The sequence below is a fragment of the Trichechus manatus genome, unplaced genomic scaffold (genome assembly GCF_000243295.1).
Source record: "Trichechus manatus latirostris isolate Lorelei unplaced genomic scaffold, TriManLat1.0 scaffold00003, whole genome shotgun sequence".
Taxonomy (NCBI): Eukaryota; Metazoa; Chordata; class Mammalia; order Sirenia; family Trichechidae; genus Trichechus; species Trichechus manatus.
The window spans coordinates 27050927-27072724 of NW_004443939.1; the positions used below are offsets into that span (position 1 = coordinate 27050927).

At 36.7% G+C, this 21798-nt stretch overlaps 1 protein-coding gene across 16 annotated transcripts in view; it reads right to left on the reverse strand.

Moving 5' to 3' along the window:
* The window catches only part of FUBP1 (far upstream element binding protein 1), a 34696-nt gene extending 13140 nt beyond the window's left edge, over positions 1–21556 (reverse strand). For 4 of the 16 annotated variants that reach the window (XM_023731279.1, XM_023731307.1, XM_023731291.1 and 1 more), the window contains exons 1-17: positions 21184–21422; positions 14346–14436; positions 13470–13532; positions 12621–12659; positions 12157–12196; positions 9546–9598; positions 9384–9455; positions 9194–9251; positions 6080–6242; positions 5880–5978; positions 5658–5759; positions 5289–5391; positions 5047–5147; positions 4545–4686; positions 3760–3920; positions 884–1035; positions 722–801 (exon numbers count right to left, since the gene is read on the reverse strand). In XM_023731279.1, coding sequence (XP_023587047.1) covers positions 722–801; positions 884–1035; positions 3760–3920; positions 4545–4686; positions 5047–5147; positions 5289–5391; positions 5658–5759; positions 5880–5978; positions 6080–6242; positions 9194–9251; positions 9384–9455; positions 9546–9598; positions 12157–12196; positions 12621–12659; positions 13470–13532; positions 14346–14436; positions 21184–21336 — 1672 coding nt within the window. In that variant the 5' untranslated portion in view covers positions 21337–21422. Of the gene's footprint in view, positions 1–721; positions 802–883; positions 1036–3759; positions 3921–4544; positions 4687–5046; positions 5148–5288; positions 5392–5657; positions 5760–5879; positions 5979–6079; positions 6243–9193; positions 9252–9383; positions 9456–9545; positions 9599–12156; positions 12197–12620; positions 12660–12910; positions 14437–21183 lie in introns of all 16 variants that reach the window. The other 12 variants (XM_004369083.2, XM_023731312.1, XM_023731287.1 and 9 more) reach the window with 10 other exon arrangements.
* Between the last annotated feature and the right edge of the window lie 242 nt (positions 21557–21798).

Below are 21798 nucleotides of genomic sequence, written 5' to 3' on the forward strand. Positions count from 1 at the left end.
AAAAAAAAAAAAAAAAAGAAACTGGATCATAAATAAATTGGTTTCGAGGAATACCTCCTTGACCAAGACAGGAAGAAAACTAAGGGGTAGAGGGAGATGCAAGAATAGAATAAACCAAAAACCAAACCCACTGTGATCAAGTCGATTCTGACTCATAGTATATATGAAATTCAGATGTGAATAGTATATATGAAATTCAGATGTGAATAAAAAAACATATAACAATGTATTTTAGAGTTCTAACATGCATTAAACACAGGCATGTTAGAATATAGGCCTGATTTTTGCTAATATGTGAAGTTGCCTTATCAGGAGTACTAGAACAGATTGCTTTACTATCTTATTTGAGAATTTGGGAGTTTAATACCCAAAAATTTAACACTCCATTAGAATCTCATATAATTTTATAAATGTACACTTACTACTGGCTCACATTATGTCACAATTAACAAACTACACATTTTATCAGCATTTAAAACCTAAAAAATTATACTTCTTCCTGTAGCTTTTGGCTCTCAGCACTCTGCTGTACCAATCTGAAAAAGCCAAATGCGGGTAGAAAAAAGTTCATGAAAGCAGAAACCATATTTATGTCAGTCTTATTCCCAGTGCCTAACTCTTGGCAGAAAGAATGGGTGCAATGCACATAGTGTAGAATCAATACTACAAAATTTAAAAATGTAGCAATACATATTACCCGTGAATGGAATGCATCATTTACCTGGATCAGGAGGAGCCTGTTGCTGCCAGTGTGGATAGGCATTTCCCCACCCCTGGGGAGCATACGGGGCTGGAGGACCACTGAAAAGATAAAAGGAATATGAAAATACACCAAAAGCTAGACTCTTTGGGATAAAAGCCCAGAACCAAACTCAATACTTACTGAGGAGCAGGGCCAGGTGGTCCCGGATTATAAGGTGCAGGATTGTATGGCCCCATTGGCGTTCCAGGCCCTGGAGGCCCAGGAGGTCCATGGGGGCCTGGGACACCATGTGGCCCATGGGGTACAGGTGGCCCTAAAGGATTTACCGGACCCTGCAAAAAGGCAAGACGACACAAAAATCAGAAAAACAAAGTGATGATTCAACAATCCCATGGCCAAATAATCTTCCATTTCTATCCTCTTACACATTCACAAGCAATTAAGTTTTAGATTTTCCTTTCTTTCCTCACTCATATTACAGAACAATCTTAACTCTGTCATGTTAATGAGACATGTAAAATTCATTAAAATCAGTAACATTAACAAAAAAATGAAATGTTTCCTTTGGCTCTATTCTAGTCTCTTCAGACAGTACTATCTCCCTTTCCTTTTATAATTCTTATTTTTACTATTTCATCTTCATCTTAATTGGGGAAGCCTATAAAATGTGAAGCCTGTATTAGCACTTCTCTCTCTCCATCCACTATCTTAACATCAATGAGATAACCATCTTGATAATATACTCCCCAAATTACTTAGGTCCTATATTGCAAACTAACTACAGTAAGTACCCGGGATTACAGATTTAAGGACAACTTGTACTTGGCCTTTTAATGTTACGTAACTTTGCCCTCACTTTGAAACAACTGAATCAACCCGTTTGCAACAAATCCTTCATCACAATCACCTTCGCTTGCAGTATGTGCAACTTAGACCTTTCTTGCACTAAAGTAAGGCTAAATAAGAACCGTATGCTCCTATTCTGATTTACCTACAAATTCCACTGAAAGACACACTTACGAAGGGATCTCGTTTGTAACCCAGGGACTGTCAGTACTGAACATTTCACTGATAATCAACCTATCTCTTTCTCAAACAAGCTAATGTTCTCTTTATAACCTTTCTATTTCTGTCACTGGAACCCCATTTAGACCAAGAATTTAAAATCATTTCCTCCTTTGCCTTTCACTTGTCTTAATTTTCTAAACAGCATCAAAATTCCCTTTATAATGCATTCAACAAACAAAGATATTTCATACCCTTACCAAGTTACATCATAATTAATAATGCTTAGCTGATTTCTCTTTTGATAATCCAACTTGCAAAGACCATCAGATTAAATGTCCTAAAACAACTCCTTTTATGCAATTAATATTCACCATGAGGCATTTTGAAAAAAATGCTTAAACCACAGCTGGTTGTCAATTTCCTACTACAAAATAAGGCTAAACATCATGACTTTGAAACTCCCTTTTACTATCTCTCTAACTCTCCAATTGCTGGCTTTATCCCTTGCTTCTATTATCCATTACCCATCCTTCCCAAATAGAAAAAAAAAAAATCAATACTGAAAATGTAGCAACATTTTATAGGGCTGTATATGTCGGGCACTTTTTGAAGTGATAAGCGTGTGCGCACGCACGCACACACACACGTTCACTCAATTATTTCCCAAAACTACAACTCAGTAAGGTAGATATCATTATTTTAATTTTACAGAGAAGGAAACTAAGGCACAGAAGAACGTAATAATTTCCTCAAGGTCAAACAACCAGAAAAGAGTTGACAGGAGTCAACCTAGGCAGTCTAACTCCAGAGTTCATGCTTTTAACCACTAAACTATTCCAAACAACCTATCTTACTTCCCCATTAATCCAACAGAAATCCTGATCCATGCATGTTAGGCTAGTAATATCCAAAATCAAGACGTCATTCATTTTTCTGCTTTGGCACCAACCTCTGCCATTACTGAATCAACATTTCCTTCATTTTGTGAACAATTATACTTATTGTCCACATCACAGAACTTAGAATGTTTGTGTACATTTTTATAAGCTGTTCTTAAAGTGTTTTTTGTACATAAAGGCCTTCTGCACCCCATTCACAGCATGCAAAGCACCAAGGAGAATTTCCCTAAAAAATCCTAACTACAGATTTTTACGCAAACAATGCGCACATTATATGGTTTTGACCATCCGCACAACCCTCTTGCACGCTATTTTCCTAGGTGCACTACCAGGCTATATGTGTGGGCATGTTATTTACATGGGCACGTTACTTGCAAAAAATATGATACTATTAATAATTTAAGATGATCCCTCACACTTTAACTCTTCGTAGTAAAAGAACTGAACCCAATAAAGCACTATTTGTCTCATTTATGAAAAAGCCGGTCAAGACTCTTCATCCATTTTTGCAATACCATCAGGAAACCTCTCTAGCGGAAAAATTTCCAAATTTGGCTGTGTATGAGAATTACCCGGAACAGCTTTCTAAAAAATTAGATGCTGGGCCCTAGTCACAGATCCTGAATCAGAACTGTCTGCAGCGTGTTGTTACATGTAGTACATGGGTGTGTGTAGGGATGAAAGCACTCAAGTAATATGCATTCTAAAACTCCCCAGATTTTGAGCCAGGCCAAGAACAAGGATTTGCAAATTTCTATTCTAGAGTGGGGGATGCATCTGATTCACCTTTGTCACACCAGGGTCAGGTATAGTAAGCCATCAAAAAATATTAAATTCTCTTTAACTATTTCCTTCTACAATACTCCACCAACCCTAATGGCTTGTTTGCAGGCAATGCTACCCTCTTACCTACCCACACCAAAACAATCTTTACTATAAACCAAATGTAAGGTTCTGAACACCTGTAACTGCATATTTAATTGGATTATTTATTGTTGGAACCCCCTCCTCTTTTTGGTGTGTCATAAAATCTTTAATTTCAGACTAGAAACTGTACATTCTCTGTAGCACTGACAAGTGGATGTGAATTCTTATCTTATTTAACCAACAGTATCTATGCTATAAATTAGTAATTAAAAGTATACTCACACCAATCTTTTCTTCTATAAGTTGCCGAGCATAGTCTATTTGCTGTGGAGTGCCACGAATTGTAAATAACTTCATATTAGGATCTGCATTTGGTGGAGGATTTCTCTGAAGTTCTATTCTTGCACCAGACTGTTGGCTTATGCTTTTTATAGTTTCACCTCCTAAAATCAAAGACAGTAATTTCTCTATAGATTCAAAAAGATACAAGAGAAACTATTCAAAAGAAAATAGTCACAACTAAATGGGCCATTTAAAAACAAAGTTTTGGTCAGTATCCTATCTCACAAAATTCTGTTACCATTATCCATTTATTCTACACTTTAAAAACAAATCATATGAAGCATTTCATGCTTCTGTTGAAATCCCAACTTTAAAATTGATAACTTACTAAAATATTTGGTTCAAATAAATTGCTCTTTTACAAGCATAACAGAAGCAAATATAAACTCAAAAATTTAAAGACATGAAAGCCAGGAAAAGCAAAACAAAAACAAAAACCTCCCAAAACTACTTTTTAGGTCAAAATAATGTTTCTTACACTAACACTTAAAACTCTTGGTCCCACTACTCTATGTGATCCAATCCCACGTTTTTAACTTCAGTACATGTAAAAACCTTTTTTTATGTTTTAGTTTCTAGCTATCAACATAAGAATAGTTTTCTACTAAAATACTGCCTAAGAAAAATCATTGCCACTTGTTTACAAAAGCAACAGAAACAGAAAAATTAGGTAATGTATCAAAATTTTAACTACACATTAAAACACTGAGTTTAAAATACATTGCCTTTTCCTATTATCAATCCAGTCTTCCCAGTTGGTACAATAAAATTAAATTCCTGTAGTCCACCAGGTGGTCCCATGTTCCAGTTGCCTTGACCTCGACCTCTCCCTCGACCACCAGGTCCAGGTCCACCAGGATTACCAGCCTGAGGAGGAGAAAGACAAGAAGTAACAAAGTTATCAACCCTTTCCATGATGAAATTATGACATATCTGTTCTTCCAACTCTCATATACCTGAACTTGAAATTTACAGACGTTCAGAGATGACTTAGCCCAAATAATAACCAGCATTCGTTCTTTTTATACAGGGGTGAGTACGACAAGACACTTATGTAGCCTTCTTTGAGCTCCAAGATATCTACCTCAGAGCAGTTTAAATTTTCTAGCCATTAATAAAGCATCATCAAGCAGACTCTGATATAAAAGTGTAAGGGAGAACTTTCACATCTGATGAAAACTTTACAAATGGAAACAAAACACTGAAAATGTTAATGTTCTATCAAACCTGAACACTTCGAAGGAGGTCTGTAATAATCTCTGCAGCATGTTGACATCGGTCTGGAGGTCCTGTTATTTGTGCTATTCTATCAGGTGTTGTTCCATCATCTTCAAAACAAACTATGAAGCCAGCATAACCCAAGTACTAAAGCGAGGTAAAGACATCACAAAAAAAAAAAAAAAAAAAAAAAACCCCAAAAAACAAAAATAGTAATTGCCACCAACATTTAGATTAAGTAATGTACTTGCCTGGCTTAAACTGAATTCGAACACCGGCATCATTTTGTATTTTTTTAATCATCTCTCCATTTCTTCCTATTACAATGCCAACAGCAAATCTTGGAATGGGGACCTTATACAAAGAAGATTAAGTATTAAGATAGCCACATACTTCCTGAAAATTAATCTGCATCAAATCAACAAAGTATATATATTTTGGTACTAGATTTATATCAAATAGAGCAAAGAGATACAAAATATACACGTCTGTATTCTAAGGTAGAAAGTGGGAAAATGGATTAAAATGTTAGAGGGCTATCTAACACAATACAGGAAGAACACTACTACTATATTTATGGATTAACATATAACCATTTTTGAATAGGTATTTTTACTTACATCTATCCCTTCATTTCCTCCTATTCTTGACCCATACTCATTTCGAACTTCTCTGAAACCACCTTGATCACGAATTAACTCTAATACCATTTCCTTGGCTTGCTGAAGTAAAAAAATTTAGCAAATTTAGAAAGCATGTCTCAAAACATTTTAATTATTCCTGCGTGGTTTGCCCATTTTGCCACCCAATCCCAACTCCCTTTTTACAAATATAAAGCTTACCTGAACTTTGTATGGGTCTCCTGTAATCCTAAGAGGTTTGTCAGCACCAGTGTTCTGAGGTCCATCTTGAATCATAACCATTTTAACTCCAGCCCGCTCCTGTTACAATTGTAGAAATCGTATACATTAACAAATGAGAGATTGGGGAAAACTGGCAACAAAGCAAACTAAAAACATTTATTATACAAACACAATAATACCTGAAGTTGTTTAATAGTTTCTCCTCCCTTCCCAATAACTAATCCTGCCTTGCTAGCTGGAATCATTATTTCTTGAACTGCATTTCCTGGTCCATCACCATGATGAAAGCCAGGGGCTGGTCTTCCTTTTTCAACAATTTGGTCCAATAACCGTTTTGCTGATCTGTTAACAAATTAATATTCATGTAGTGAGTTACAACATACCAAGAAGCTTATCCAAAGAGAAATATAAAATAATACAATCATGAACTCCTCCCAATGCAATTTAGACATAAGTGCCTTAAAATTAAATTTTAACAATGTTTTTATTTTTAATTAAAACGTCATCAAGGTTCAAAAATTCTGATACTATGCAATAAATTTTCTACGTATACAATTTTCAATATTTTGGAGAACAGTCCAAATTTTCTAAGTAGTAGCATTCTACTTCTAAAGTTCTCAGAATTAAGCTGATTTTTCTAAGAACATGATTTATTTACATTTTTAAATGAGACCACTTTGTTCATTCATGTGTTAAACTCATTTATTCATTCAACAAACATTCAACCATATGCCAGACACTCAGCTAGGTAATGGGGTTACAACAAAATAGACTAGTTTCTGCTGGAATGGCACTGAACTTCATTAAGTAAAAATAACTTATCAAATAAATGTCATTTAGAAAGTGCTATAAAGAAAAAGCAGGATAAGGTGGACTATCTGCGTGTAGGGAGGCGATTTTACACAAAAGGTCTCAGTGATAAGGAGATATTTTAATTAAGATCTGAAAGAAGTGGGCAAGTGACTATGGAAATATCTGGGGGAAACTGTTCTAGGGAGAACAAACAGGAAGTACAAATGAGGAGCATGTCTGGTAGGCTGAAAGACTATAAAAGAGGCTAACGGGGCTAGAATACAGTGAGTTGGGGGATGAATGACCACTGACTTTTACTCTAAACTAAATGGGAAAGCAATTAGAAGATTTTGAGCAAAGCTGTGATGTGAACTGTTTTACTTTTTTAAAAGATTCACTATGGCTAGCCTATTACAACAGACTATTAGGGATAAGAATGAGCCCTGGTGGTGCAATGGTTAAGCGCTTGGCTACTAACTGAAAGGTTGGTGATTCAAACCCACCAGCTGCTCTGCTTTGTGGGAGAAAAGACGTCACAATCTATTCCAGTAGATTATAGCCTTGGAAACCCTGTGGAGCAGTTCTACTCTGTCCTACAGGGTCACTATAAATTGGAATCGTCTTGACAGCACCTAACAAAGATAATCTGGGACAAAAGTAAAAATAATGTAGTTTTCGTGGAAAGCTATGCAATAATATAAGCAAATGGTGCCACGGACTAAGATGGGAGTATAAGTAGAAAGAAGGGGCTAGATTGTCAATAAATTATGAAGGAGGGATGACCAACAGTTGCTCATAGATAAATGGGGCATGAGGAAAAGATAAAAGTTTTAAAACAGCTGCCACATATTGAGGTAAGATGAACATAAGAAAAAAGCAGATTTGGGGTGGGGTGAAAATAAAGGAATCTGTTTGGAACAATCTGATGAGATGCCTAATAGACAGTCAACTGAGGTATTCTGTGGTCAGTTGAATATACGAATCTAGAACTTAGGAAAGAGATCAAGGCTGAAGATAAAAATTTAGGAATAAATAAAATTTATGATCTATAAAGCCATGGGATTAAATGAAGCCACCTAACAAGCCCTGCTGGCACAGGGGTTAAGAACTTGGCTGCTAACCAAAAGGTCGGTAGCTCGAATCTCCTTGGAAACCCTATGAGGCAGCTCTACTCTGTCTTATAGGGTCGCTCTGAGTTAGAATCAACTCAACACCAACAAGTTTGGTTTGGTTGGTTGTAAGGCATGTATACAGATATACCTTGTGAAGACTGAATTTTGTGGCAATTCCATGTTGAGAGGCCAAATAAGGCAGAACAAGTAAGAGAGACTAAGAGCAGCCAGTGAAATAGCTGTCCTGAGGCAAAATAAATCAAGTTATTTCAGGGAGGGAATAGTCCACTGTGTTAAGCACTGCTATTAGGTTGACTGATGTGGATGTCCTCTGTGACCTTAACAAGAACCAAGTTCAATGGAATGGTGTGAATAGAGGCCTGACTGGTGTGAGTGCAAGAGAAAATGGGAAAACAAAAACAAAACAAAGCAAAACGGCAGATGACATGGGAAGTAGAGCCATCTCTTTTAAGGAGTTTTACTGTAAAAGGGAGTAGGAAATAGAAAGGAAGGATGGTTTTTGTTAAGGACTGGAGGCGAGGGAGGTAGTTTCCAACATGTTTGTATGCTGCTAGAAGTTATCTACTAGAGATGATAAAACTAATTATGCAGAAGAGACAGTTCAACTTCAGGGACAATGTCCTTCAATACAAAGGAGGGGCTGGCCTTAGGCACATGGAAACAAAGGAAGGCAGTATCTGAGTACTGTATGTACTCAAAGAAGGCAGACTGGTATATTTATTGGTAGGGAAAAGTAGAAACGTTTCTTATGATTGCTACTATGTTTTCAGAAAAATAAGCTGAAGTTTGTGAGAAGGGATGATGCTGAAGATTTGGAGAGAGATAAGATATCAAATAGTCTTGAAAAAGAGGAAGAGAATGACTATACAGGGAAATGCTGGCAACAGGAAGGTCCACTCAAAGTTAATGGTGATAAGTTTTACAGGAAATCAGTTGACATTGATTATGTATCCTTTTCTAGGCCACATTCAGCCTCTAAAGAACAGTTTAAAGCACATACAAAGTCAGTTTTAATCATTTTATGTGTTCTATGGTCTAGATGAAACCCTGGTGGTGTGGTGGTGAAGAGCTATGGCTGCTAACCAAAAGGTTAGCAGTTTGAATCCACCAGGCACTCCTCGGAAACCCTATGAGGCAGTTTTACTCTGTGCTATAGGGTCGCTATGAGTCGGAATCGACGGCACTGGGTTTGGTTGGTTTATGGTCTAGACGAGGAACCTTAATTGATAAAGGCATGAAGCATAAACTCCAAAGGAGTTGGGAAAATTTCAGAGAAGGGGAGGTAAAAACAGTAATTAAGAGCAAAGACAAAGTTCAAACAACCTTTACGTTATAACTTTAAATCGTTTTTAAGACTGTCATACTTACTGGACAGATTCAGGTGTCCCAGTTAACATACAAGATCTTTCTGGAAGGCCACCACTGTCTACATTGAAAAACAAAACCAGAAAATTTTAGATCATGAAAAGATTAACAGGTTGCATCATTTTCACCAGCAACTTAAACACATACTACTGTTTTTCAAATCACTTTGAAAATATGAAGAAAATAATAGTACCAGGAGCTATTTGTATTTTGCATCCAGATTCCTGTTGTATGCGCGAGATCTGTTCACCTCCTCGGCCAATTACTGGTTTAAAAAAAAAAAAAAAAAAAAAGTTGGACGATTGTAAAGTCTCTTTTGATTATGTTTACAAAGTTTTAAAATTAGGTTACTTACTGAATCCAACCATTCCATCTGGAACTTTGTATTCTTCCGTCATTACAGACCTGCTAAAAAACACCAGAAACAAGGACAATTTGTTTACGTACAAAATGTCGTCTACTAATAAAAACCAGAAGTTTAATTTAAGCTCCTAATGGCTTAAATTAAGGTTCCAGGTGCATATTCATGGCCAAAATATACCATATAGTCTATCATTTGAGTAAACTCAGTATCTTAAGGTGACACACATCAAGTAAGGAGGGGATCGTGTGTGGAACAGTCTAAAGGTATGAACTGAAAAGGAGTTGAGAGTGGAGTTCAGAGAATATCATCTTAAGAGTTATACTAATTCACCCCAAAACCAAACCAAATCAAACCCGTTGCCATCGAGTCAATTCCAACTCATAGCAACCCTGTAAGATGGAGAAGAACTGCCCCACAGGGTTTCCAAGGAGCAGCTGGCAGATTCAAACTGCCAACCTTTTGGTTACCAGCTGAGTTCTTAACCACTGTGCAACCAGGGCTCCAACTGTTTTTCTGAAATCTGGCTAATTCCACCTATCCTTCCAATTTACAAATATATCTGACTCAAAATAAAATGAAACAAAAGTCTTATTTTGTGTGACATCCATCAAGGGAAATGAAACACACATAAAAAACATACTCCCTACACACTATCTTGGCTGTCACTAAAAAGAAAGACCAAAATGGATGTCAGAACAGACTTTGAAACTTGCTCTTGAACGCCGAGTAGCTAAAGCGAAATGATGAAGTAAAAGAGCTGAACAGAAGATTTCAAAGGGAGGATGGAGAAGACCAAGTAAAGTATTATAACAAAATGTGTAAAGGCCTGGAGTTAGAAAACCAAAACAGAAGAACATACGCAACATTTCTCAAGCTGAAAGAACTGAAGAATTCAAGCCCCGAGCTGCAATTCTGAAGGATTCTATGGGGAAAATAAATGACACAGGAAGCATAAACAGAAGATGGAAGGAATAGAATCAATATACCAAAAAGCAATGATTGATGTTCAACCATTTCAGGAGGAAGCATATGATCATGAACTGACTGTACTGAAGGAAGAGGTCCAAGCTGCATGGAAGGCACTGGCAAAAAACAAGGCTCCAGAATTGATGGAATACCAACTGAGATGATTCAACAAACAGATGCAGTGCTGGAAGTGCTCACTTATCTATGCCATGAAATTCAGAGGACAGCTACATGGTAAACTGAGTGGAAGAGAACCATATTTATGCCTATTTCAAAGAAAGGTGATACAATCGAATGCAGAAATTATCAAACGATATCATTAACATCACATACAAGTAAAATTTTTCTGAAGATCATTCAAAAGCAGCTGCAGCAGTACATCACCAGGAAACTGCCAGAAATTCTAGCTGGATTCAAAACAGGATGTGGGAGGAAGCATATCATTACTGATGTCAGATGGGTCTCGGCTGAAAGCAGAGAATACCAGAAAGATGTTTACCTGTGTTTTACCGACTACGCAAAGGCATTCGATCGTGTGGATCATAACAAATTATGGCTAACACTGCACAGAATGGGTATTCCAGAACACTTAATTGTACTCATGAGGAATCTGAACATAGATCAAAAGGTGGTCGTTCAAACAGGACAAGAGGATACTACATGGTTTAAAGTCAGGAAAGGTGTGCATCAGGGTTGTATCCTTTCATTTTACTTATTCAATATGTATGCTGAGCAAAAAATCTGAGAAGCTGAACTATAAGAATAAGGCATCAGGATGGGAGGAAGACTCATTTACAACCAGTAATATGCAGATAACACAAGCTTGCTTGCTGAAAGTAAAGAGGACTTGAAGCACTTACCGATGAAGATCAAAGACTATAACCTTAACTATGGATTACACCTCAACATAAAGGTAACAAAATTCCTCACAACTGGACCAATAAGCAACACCATGATAAATGGAGAAAATACTGAAGTTATCAAGGATTTCATTTTACTTGGAACCAAAATCAACGTCCATGGAAGCAGCAATCAAGAAATCAAAGGATGGATTGCACTGAGCAAATCTGCTGCAAAAGACCTCTTTATAAAGTGTTAAAATGCAAAGTTGTCACTTTGAAGATTAAGACATGGTATTTTCAATTGCCTCATATGCATGCAAAACCTGGACAATAAATAAGACTGAAAAAGAACTGACACCTTTGAAGTATGGTGTTGGCAAAGAATATTGAACACACCATGGGCTCCCAGAAGAATGAAAAAATCTGTCTTGGAAGAAATACAGCCAGAATGCTCCTTAGAAGCAAGGGCGGTAAGACTTCATCTCACATACTTTGGACATATTAGGAGCTACCAGTCCCTGGAGAAAGACATCATGCTTGGGAAGGTAGAGGGTCCGTAAAAAAGGGGATAATTTTCAAACAGATGGACTGACATAGTCGCTGCAACAATGGGCTCAAACATAGCAATGATTGTGAGGCTTGTGCAGGACTAGGCAGTGTTTTGTTCTGTTGTACACAGGGTCACAGTGAGTCGGAACTGACTCGCTGGCACCTAATAACAACAACTTTGTTGTGTTTATCCATATAGTTAGACAAAAACTTACAAAGCTCGTTTTGAAAATCTTTGACTATACCTTTGCTGCTGATGCATCGGTGGTAACTGTGTTCCAAAAGCTACCAAAAAATTAAATAAAGACAAAATGTAAATTTGCAATTTAAGTTCATACCTATATATTTAACAATATAATCATATTAGACAATTACAAAATCTTTTCCTGACACAGAAAAAAAAAAAAAAAAAAAAAAAATGAAAGTAGCATAGAAGAAAAAAATACATTCCTTTTTCGTGTAGTGTTTAAGCACAGATTAAGAATTGGAGCAGTTAAATAAACTGAATATGTGAGATATGCTAGCACCAAACCTTACTAACATGTGTATACCTGGCCATAATTAAAGTGAGGGATTGTAGAAGTAGGGAAAAAAAAGTATACATTTACAAAGAAATTCAGGCTAGATATTCTAAAAGAATATCCACAGACTTTAGATATTAAAATTCAGTTACTTTAACTCTTCATCCAGTTTTAAAATAAATACTTACAGTCATTTTGAGGAGCAACTTTCTTAGCATCTGGTTGATCTGCAAAATTAAGAGTCTTTTAATTTTTTTTGCCAGTAAGTACAATTATAAGACTTAGCTTCCCCTCCAAACAAAATTAATTAATATAACATTTATTGACATATCTGAGGATACTGTACGTGAATTGAAATTGGCAAAACTCAACCCATACTCGTCGAAGTCTAAAGAATTACATATTTTTTCATTCTCTTCATGTTTAAAGATGCACAGACATTAAAAAAAAAATCCTTTGACTATATCAAATCACTGACCTTAATGCACGTTAAGCACTTTTGAATGATAAAGACAAAGTATTTAGGTCCATTACTAGCAAAATATCACATGCTAAAGGCTAATGATGCTTCCACTGTAGAAACTGAAGATTGGAAGAAAGAAAAAAGCTATCAAAATGTGAAAATTTGACATATCAAAAGTTGAGTGTATCTGACAGTGACCACAAAGCTATGCAAAAAGTAAATAAATAAAAATAAATTCACATTACAAGGCAATCACAATCTGAACTGTTGAATTTTCCTAACCAAACATTTCGCAGCATAACACTTCAGTAAAAACACTCAAAGCAAATACATGACTACCTTCCTCTAAATCCTTTACACAGATGAGTAAATACAATGCATACCTTAGAAGAGACAACCTGTAACTGAAAGTACTATTCTCCTCCCCCCTTCAAACGTAAATAATTAAACATCAGAATGTTGTGCAGTAAAAATTCAGACACATAATCCAAGAAATATTTGTGTCCATTTCAAGAATCCACTGGTTTATTTCACGTTTACATACTAAACACAGGTAATAAATAAAAATTCCTGCCTTTAAAAGGAGAGGGCATTCCCTCCCAGTGTGTTGTACTGCTCGGACTTGTCCAAGAGCCATCTACACATAAAATAAAAAGAATACATTACATACAACATCTGAAGCATCATTAGCTCATTTTCTTTTGTATATTAAAAACCTCACTATAAATATGAAAGACACTTAAATAAAAGGAAACCAAGTACTCCTGGTCAAAAAGCTACTAATACATTCTATAGGCTCAAGAATCCTCTTTTAAAACAAACAAAAAACAAAACAAAGAGGGCAAAAAGAAAATGAATCAAAGTTCATACATCAAACCTAAAAGAAAAATTACGTGCAGACTTCTAAGTTCAGAACTTCAACATTAAAAAAAAAGCACTGTAAATCCACTGTTTTAAGTTAAACCTGAAACACAAAATACTAAAACAAACGAAACATAAAAAATGGTATAACCTGCAACACACTAAAGTAGCAAGCTATAGCAACTTCAACCTTTAAAGTGAAATCTGAAATAGCAAAATCATGAAAACATAGCATATAAAGATTCATTCATGCATGATGAGAAAAACGAGTGAAATGTCTCCTAAACGATTCATATTTTTTGTTTTTTCCATTATATTAACAATAAGTCTGTGCAAACTTTCAATCTGGCACAATGCTTTAAGAAAGAAAACTGAACTGCTCCTTAATAAGATAAAACTTGCTGGTGGACCCAAATTTTACCTACCTTGTCTAGGTCTCTCTTTCTCCTTTCTTTTTGAGGCTAACAAAAATCTTACAATTTTAGGAACCGTATGATTAATGTTTCAATAAAAACATTTGAAAAATATTGAAAAATCACTTCAACTAAACACCGTGTAAAATATCTAAAATATTTATGGTATAACTTACCTCCATCTTCCAAAGGTCTTTTTTGTCCCCCATAACCATAGTCATTTGAGTTCAGTGATGTACCAGCATCACCTCCAATTTTTGCTGCAATCTTTAAAAAAAAAAATCCACATCTTCATCAAGAATGGCACAAATTATTATATATTATATTCAATAGTAGATTTCCTCACCCATATCTATGCTAAATATTCTTTAGTATTACACAGTGATATTAATTTAATAGACAAAGTTACAGATCAGTTTATTGCTACTATTAATATTTCAGGGCATTATCAATCAATCAATCATCAACTGGAATTAACCTTCTGATACACCCCTACGAGAACCAACAAAGAAGTAATCAACTAGAAATCTTTAGAAGACACAGACCAAATAGCTTTGAAGAAAACCTGCATCCTAATTCTGTCTTCTTCATGGCCTTTATGATTCTTGAAAAGCTGTATGTGGGCAGAGAATCTGAACATCTTGTAGGACTCTAACGCTGTGCTATCCAATAAAGTAGCCACAATCACATGTGGTTACTGAGCACTTGAAATGTGGCTAGTCCAAACTGAGATGTGGTTTAAGTGCAAGCAAGGTTGTGTCATCTGCATAATGCATGTTGTTAATGAGTCTTCTTCCAATCCTGATGCCCCGTTCTTGTTCATACAGTCCAGCTTCTCGTATTATTTGCTCAGCATAGATTGAATAAGTACAGTGAATGGATACAATCCTGACACACATCTTTCTTGACTTTAAACCATCCAGTATCCCCATGTTCTGTTTGAACCACTGCCTCTTGATCTATGTACAGATTCCTCATGAGCACAATTAAGTGTTCTGGAATTATCATTCTTTGCTATGTTATCTGTAATTTGTTATGATCCACACAGTCAATGCCTTTGCACAGCCAATAAAACACAGGTAAACATCTTTCTGGCATTCTCTGCTTTCAGCCAAGATCCATCTGACATCAGCAATGATATCCCTTGTTCCACATCCTCTTCTGAATCTGGCTTGAATTTCAGGCAGTTCCCTGTGGATATACCGCTGCAACCACTTTTGAATGATCTTCAGCAAAATTTTACTTGTGTGTGGTACTAATGATATTGTTTGATAATTTCTGCATTCGACTGGATCACCTTTCTTCGCAACAGGCATAAATATGGTTCTGCATTCTGTTGGATCATCTACACTATATGTTATAATAAACGTTTTAGACACATTTTTTCACTGAATCACCATAACCCCATGAGGCAGAGTACTCAGTAATGTAGATTCATTTTACACTTGAAAAAAATCCCAGAGGGGTAACTTAACCAAGGTCACATAAAGCAAGTGAATGGTGGACATCTCTATCTGGTGCCAAATGCCTTCAACTTTGGGCAATACCTTTTTTCTCAATTTATACACGGCTCCATGCTAGTTACTGTCATTAAAATTTGGTTTTCTGGTTAATTTATCATGGAAAATGTCAAGAATACTCAAAACTGAAATAATGTAAGGAACTCCAGTTTATCCATCACCCATCTTCAATAATCATCAGACATAATAGTTTTATTAGGATTATTCCTTACAGAACCTAACATGGAAATCCTGATATAGAACTATTTCAACTGCCTCAAGCTTTATTATCAGGAAAATGGACAGAGTAAGGGCAAATTTGAGAAGCCCTGGTGGAGCAGTGGTTTAAGCGCCCAGCTGCTGAACAGAAGTGGATGGGATTTGAACCTACCAGGTGCACTATGGAGAAAGATGTGGCAGTCTGCTTCCATAAAGATTTACAGCTTTGGAAACCCTATGGGGGCAGTTGTACTCTGTCCTATAGGGCTGCTATGAGTCGGAATCAACTTGATGGCAACAGGTTTGGTTTAGGTGGAAGGGCAAACTCAAGGACCTGAATCTTATGTTCAATGTGTATCAGTTAAATTCAATATGTATCAGATTCCATAAACCAACTGTACTTCTTAGGGTTCCTAGATTTCTCTTTTCTCATCTATAAATACAAATATCTACTATGAAGGACATGAGAATTAAGTATAATAGCCCTTGATAAAAAGAGCTCCACACATCTGATTTTCCTGACTCTGTAACTCTGGTCAATCTAACCTTCCTTAACCATTTTTCACTTTCTCAATCAAAATTTTGTGTCTTTCACCATTTAATTCAAATCTTAATTCTTTCCTGAAAGTTTTCCTAATCACATCTGAAAACACCTGCGTTTCGACCCCTACATTTTAAAGCACTCAAGTATTTGAAATGTTCATTAAAAACTCATAACATTCAGGTCAGAGAAAATAACACTACTAATTAATGACAAATGGTTTAGGCTGTAAATACCTACTAGTGTTTATAAATGCTCTAGGAGTTTGCAGAGCACCACTCCCTGAACTTCAAGAAACTTGCACAGAGAAAGTTTACTTAGTTATACCTCCTTATTCTGGCGTAGTAGCCCTCGCGGTGCAGTGGTTAAGTATTGGGCTGCTAACCAAAAGGTCTGCAGTTCGAATCCACCAGCCACTCCTTGGAAACCCTACAGGGCAGTTCTACTCTCTCCTATAGGGTTGCTATGAGTTGGAATAGATTTGGCAGCAATAGGTTTGTTTTTTTTAATTCATTATTTGAAGACTATCCAAATTAAAATGCAGCCTGATACTTAATCCACTCAAAAGAACCATTAACACTACCTCAAAAATTCAGAAATGAGACAATTACATTAAAGAGCTTTTCAGTAAAAATACCAACACAGACTTGATGATCAATTCTCTAAGATCAACAGGATATGTGTATTTCCTAGGCCACAAGGAGGACTACTTTAAGATAAACAACAATTCCTAACATCTAACTGTACACGATCCTCATTAGGCATGTAGAATTAAGTGTAGGTAATCCCTAACTTTATTTGATTTTAATTTACAGCGTAATTCAAGCTTTCCATTTGGACCTGATTCCACTACTTGAATGAGTTTTTCTTGCTTTCATTGTTTTAGCATTTTCACTTTCTTCATTGACCACTCGTAGAATCCAATAACTTCAGAATTAAAAGTAAATTCATTGAAGAGGTTACTTAGTCATACTCCTTGATTTCAGAAATTTTAAAAAATAAAATAAAAGCTGATTACCAGAAGACAAGTAAACTGCCAAAATGCCTATCTCCTAATTTTCAGTCCACTACATGCTTCCCCCTAAGCTTTGGAATCAGACTGCTAGAGGCTATGATCTTGCTTTGAGTCCTTTACCTAATTTTCTTTAGTATCCTGTGCCTCATTTACCTTATCTGTATACAGTTTCTATGCCTACCTAACAGGAATGTTGTGAGGATTAAATAAGTTAATACAAGATATACTTGCACAGAGCCTAATATATAGTATATCCTCAATAAGTTGCTGGCTATTATGAACAAATCAACATACTGTAATTCAACTATAAAGCAGTGTTCACAATGAAACTTCAAACATTTGATTAAAAAATTCAACAAGATTTTTATTCACCCTGACCAAAAACATATACTCTATTTGTGAAAAATGTGCCTGTATCTGTTTTTGTATCCCTAGGATCTGGTACAATGCTAGCCATATAGTAGGCACGCAAGAAATAAATTTTGAAAGAACAGAATTATCTTGCAAACAAAATTTCATTACTGCATTAATTCATTAGATATTTATTGATCCAGTTAAATAAATATTGAGTACATACTATGGGCGGGGTTCTGTGGATTCAATTCCCATGGACTAGAATGGTGAAGAGGTGTGGAGGACACCAGAAATATTATCAGGCCATTATTAATATTCTTCAAGTCCCCTCTCTAGAACACAGGGATCTTTGCTTATCACAATTAAGCCTCTCCTATCCTGTCACAAAATATAATAATAATAATAAATCATACCCAAATGCTAATTTTCACTGAAGAGATGGTAATAAAAAACCAACAGCTCTATTTTGTATTTTCGTATCATCCAAAGAATATACTGCAGCCAGAATCATTTTTACAATTATTAGGGAAGAGGATCAAGAGTAATGGAATATTTAATGACTAATTGAACAGTTGTTTAGAAGTAAAAGGATGGAAACAACCTATTCTTGCTTAGTTTGTGATCTACCACTCTATTCATCTAGTCTCACATTGCCTGGTTTTTCTCCTACCAAGTGCTAGATGGGTTCAAACCGCCAAACCTTTCATTTAAACTTCCTTTTTAGATGTGATCACAAAAGACCTAATTTAAAAAAATCCTAATTCCACCCTCTGGAGTTACAGTTTGAAATCTACAAAAAAAAAAAAGGAATTTTAAAGTGTAGACATTGGAAATCCAAAACTAGGGAAGCAATCTGGTGCCCCTCTGCCAGATTTTGTCCAGAGTATTATACAAGTTTGGAAATTTCACATAAAAAATAAGTTAATCAGGATTCTTTACAAAAAGAAAAGATCAGCAACTCTGCCTGAATTGTCAGAATGCAACAATTAGATAGAATAAATACTACTGGCATTTATTAGGTAGAACTAGGGAACCTAATATCTGAGTAAGAGTTGTCCAGTTAAAAATCCTAATAGCATCCCCATTCACAAACACCTCTTGAGCTCCTTGAGGTAAAAAAATTGTTCTTATATGTTTTCCTCCTAAAGAACATACTTTTATACTCTGGACAAAGAAAAGAAATTTAAGGTAAGATGGAGATATTGAAAATATAATATACTTTTTGTACAGATGAGAAAAAGGGTTTCTGATAACTGACCTAACTTATTTCAGTCAAAGTAGTACTCTTTTCTAATTATTCCACACTTAATTTAGACAAACAGCTACAACTGATATATAGAGACATCCTCAAATGTAGTAAAAAAGGGTAATTCAACAACTGGGAATCTCAGATTTAAGATTAATTCTAGGCATCCTCAAATGTAGTAAAAAAGGATAATTCAACAACTGGGAATCTCAGATTTAAGATTAATTCTATAAAGAAACATTTAAATCATCACAGCAAAGCCATGAGGGCAGCTGACTTATACAAGGAAAACACAGGAAATTACACAGTTTGAGAATAATTTCAATATTTAAAAAGTCTAACTTTACTCAGGAAATTACAACTCAGCCAAATAATAAAATCGAATTTTCAATTAAAGCATGCAATCCAAGGTGTTTCACAATTTGGATCCCCAAATCATCTGTACCTCTTCTCACCTCATTTTCCACCCTCCTTGCCCACTTACTATCCTACAGTGATTCCACTCTTAGGTTTTTGTCATTGCAAAATCCCCACACCTTTACACATGTTGCTTCTTTTCTCCAGTGGTCAAACTCACACTCATTCTTTAATGCCTTGCTCAACATCACTCTTTTACTTGGGCAGTTAGGTACCCTGATACCTTGCACAGTGCCTAGTAAGAACTAGTAGGAACTCCATAAATGCTTATAGAACAAGTGCTTGAATTAACAGCACTCATATTTTGTCTACTCCTCTCTGATAGCATTAATCAGATAGTACTGTTCACTGGGAAACCCTGCTGGCATACTGGTTAAGTGCTATGGCTGCTAACCAAAAGGTCAGCAGTTCAAATCCACCAGGTGCTCCTTGGAAACTCTATGGGGCAGTTCTACTCTTTCCTATAGGGTCGCTGTGAGTCAGAATCGACTCGATGGCAAAGGGTTTTGGTTTTTTTGGTACTGTTCATTTGCATTTGGTTCCCTGATTATACTACTGCTTTCTAGAAGACTCAATTTACACATTAAAAATCTCCAGCATCTGAGTACGGTGTCTAGCACAAATTAAATCAATACGGTGACTGAATAAAATAATTCTGGTGACTCTTCCCACCTGAATAAAAAAATCAATAAAATCACTAACAGGATTTCTGCCACAGTTATATAAATGCTTCCATTGTTACTCTAACCATGTTCTGAAGTGGTTAAAAAAAATTAGGTGAAAAAAAGCCTATTATTAATATACATGATAACCTTTTGCGAATTCTCGCAAATATTTCTGATTATAAATGAGTGTAACTATATTTTTATGAATTTTGCTTTTGAGTCAAATGATCCTTTAATCGTACTGGAGGATAAAAAACAAGTTAACGAAGTGAACTACTGCAATCAAAACACACTACAAAATTACTGATTGCCATTCTCTTAACACTATAGTCTATACTAGTTTTTTCACACCTTTCACTTGGGAAAGAAGTGCCTTCGGGGCAAAGGTACGCACCTACTCAATACAAAGAGGTCTCGTCAGTTTACGCCTCTGAATAGAGAGACAGATTCAAATTGAAACTTCGGGTATAAGGAGCCTGAGGCCATTTTGAGAAATAATGGGGGAAGGACTGGTACAACTTTGGCTGACACGGAAATCCCGCCCAGAGGAAGGATTCCAACTCGGGATACTAACGCTCTTAAGTCTCTTCCTTGTGTGAAGGTGAATGATACAGAAAGATCCTTTAACTGCGAAGAAGAACTAGAATGAGTTGGAAGCTGTAAAGGCTGCTTTAATGACAAATCCCTGACTACAGCTCCTGAAGGCAAACGTTAGTCCTTTCTCAAACTCATTATTACCAGAAACTTCCACACTATTGTGTAAAACTACGTGCGCTTTATCCCATGAAAGATGATGTTCACCCTAAGGAAAAAGAGATTAACTCCTTGCAGAAGCGCCGAGTGCCGCAAAAACGGGAGAAAAGACCTAAAGCCATTTTGTGTAGCACGCGTGGGTTCTAAGCAGCTTAGACACGAACACAAAACCGGGTTCTGGTCTCTAACCAGCATAACAATGTGGGGAGACGGGAGTCTCCTCACATTTCGGAGGCCGGAAGGTCACCGTTTGACTCTTCCTCATGCGCGAGGGGTAGCGGCCTAGTCAGCCAGCGGCCAATTACCATGAGCTGTCGGGATCCCGCCGCGCGGTCCAGACGTACCTGCCGGGCTCTCTGCAGCGCATCTTTGAAAGCATCGTTTACTCCTCCACCACCGCCACTGCCACCACCAGCTGAGCCCGAGGAGGGTGGAGGCACCGTTGAATAGTCTGCCATGGTTACCCTACAGTGGCCGCTACCGCGTCTTCGCAGACACCCTCCTCTCAGCTAACTGCTAAGAAAGAAAGAAAATGGCGGCTGTGGAGTCTGTATCGCATTCTTGTGCGACCATCGTGCCGTAAAGGGGCGGGCACCGAGAGAAGGAAATCTCGCGAGGTTTCTGAGGTAACGAGTTGTTGTGGGGGTGGAGCTGAGAAAGAAGGAGGAGAGAAATGTCGCGGGAGTTGTGTTTAAGATTTCGCGAGAACGGGGGTTATTTTGGCGTTTTCTCTCCGCGGGTTTTTGTGATTAAGCTGTGTTTGTTCATGTGGGTGGGTAAGACTGCTGGTGCGACCGCGATTGGCCTTGGGTTTCGGAAAGTCTGAAGCAAAAGGAGTAGTTGTTTTTTATTGGTCGCTGATGCAAGGATGAGTTTATCGCGGGGGTCATTCTGTGTATCCCTGGGGAAGGGTGTAAGGG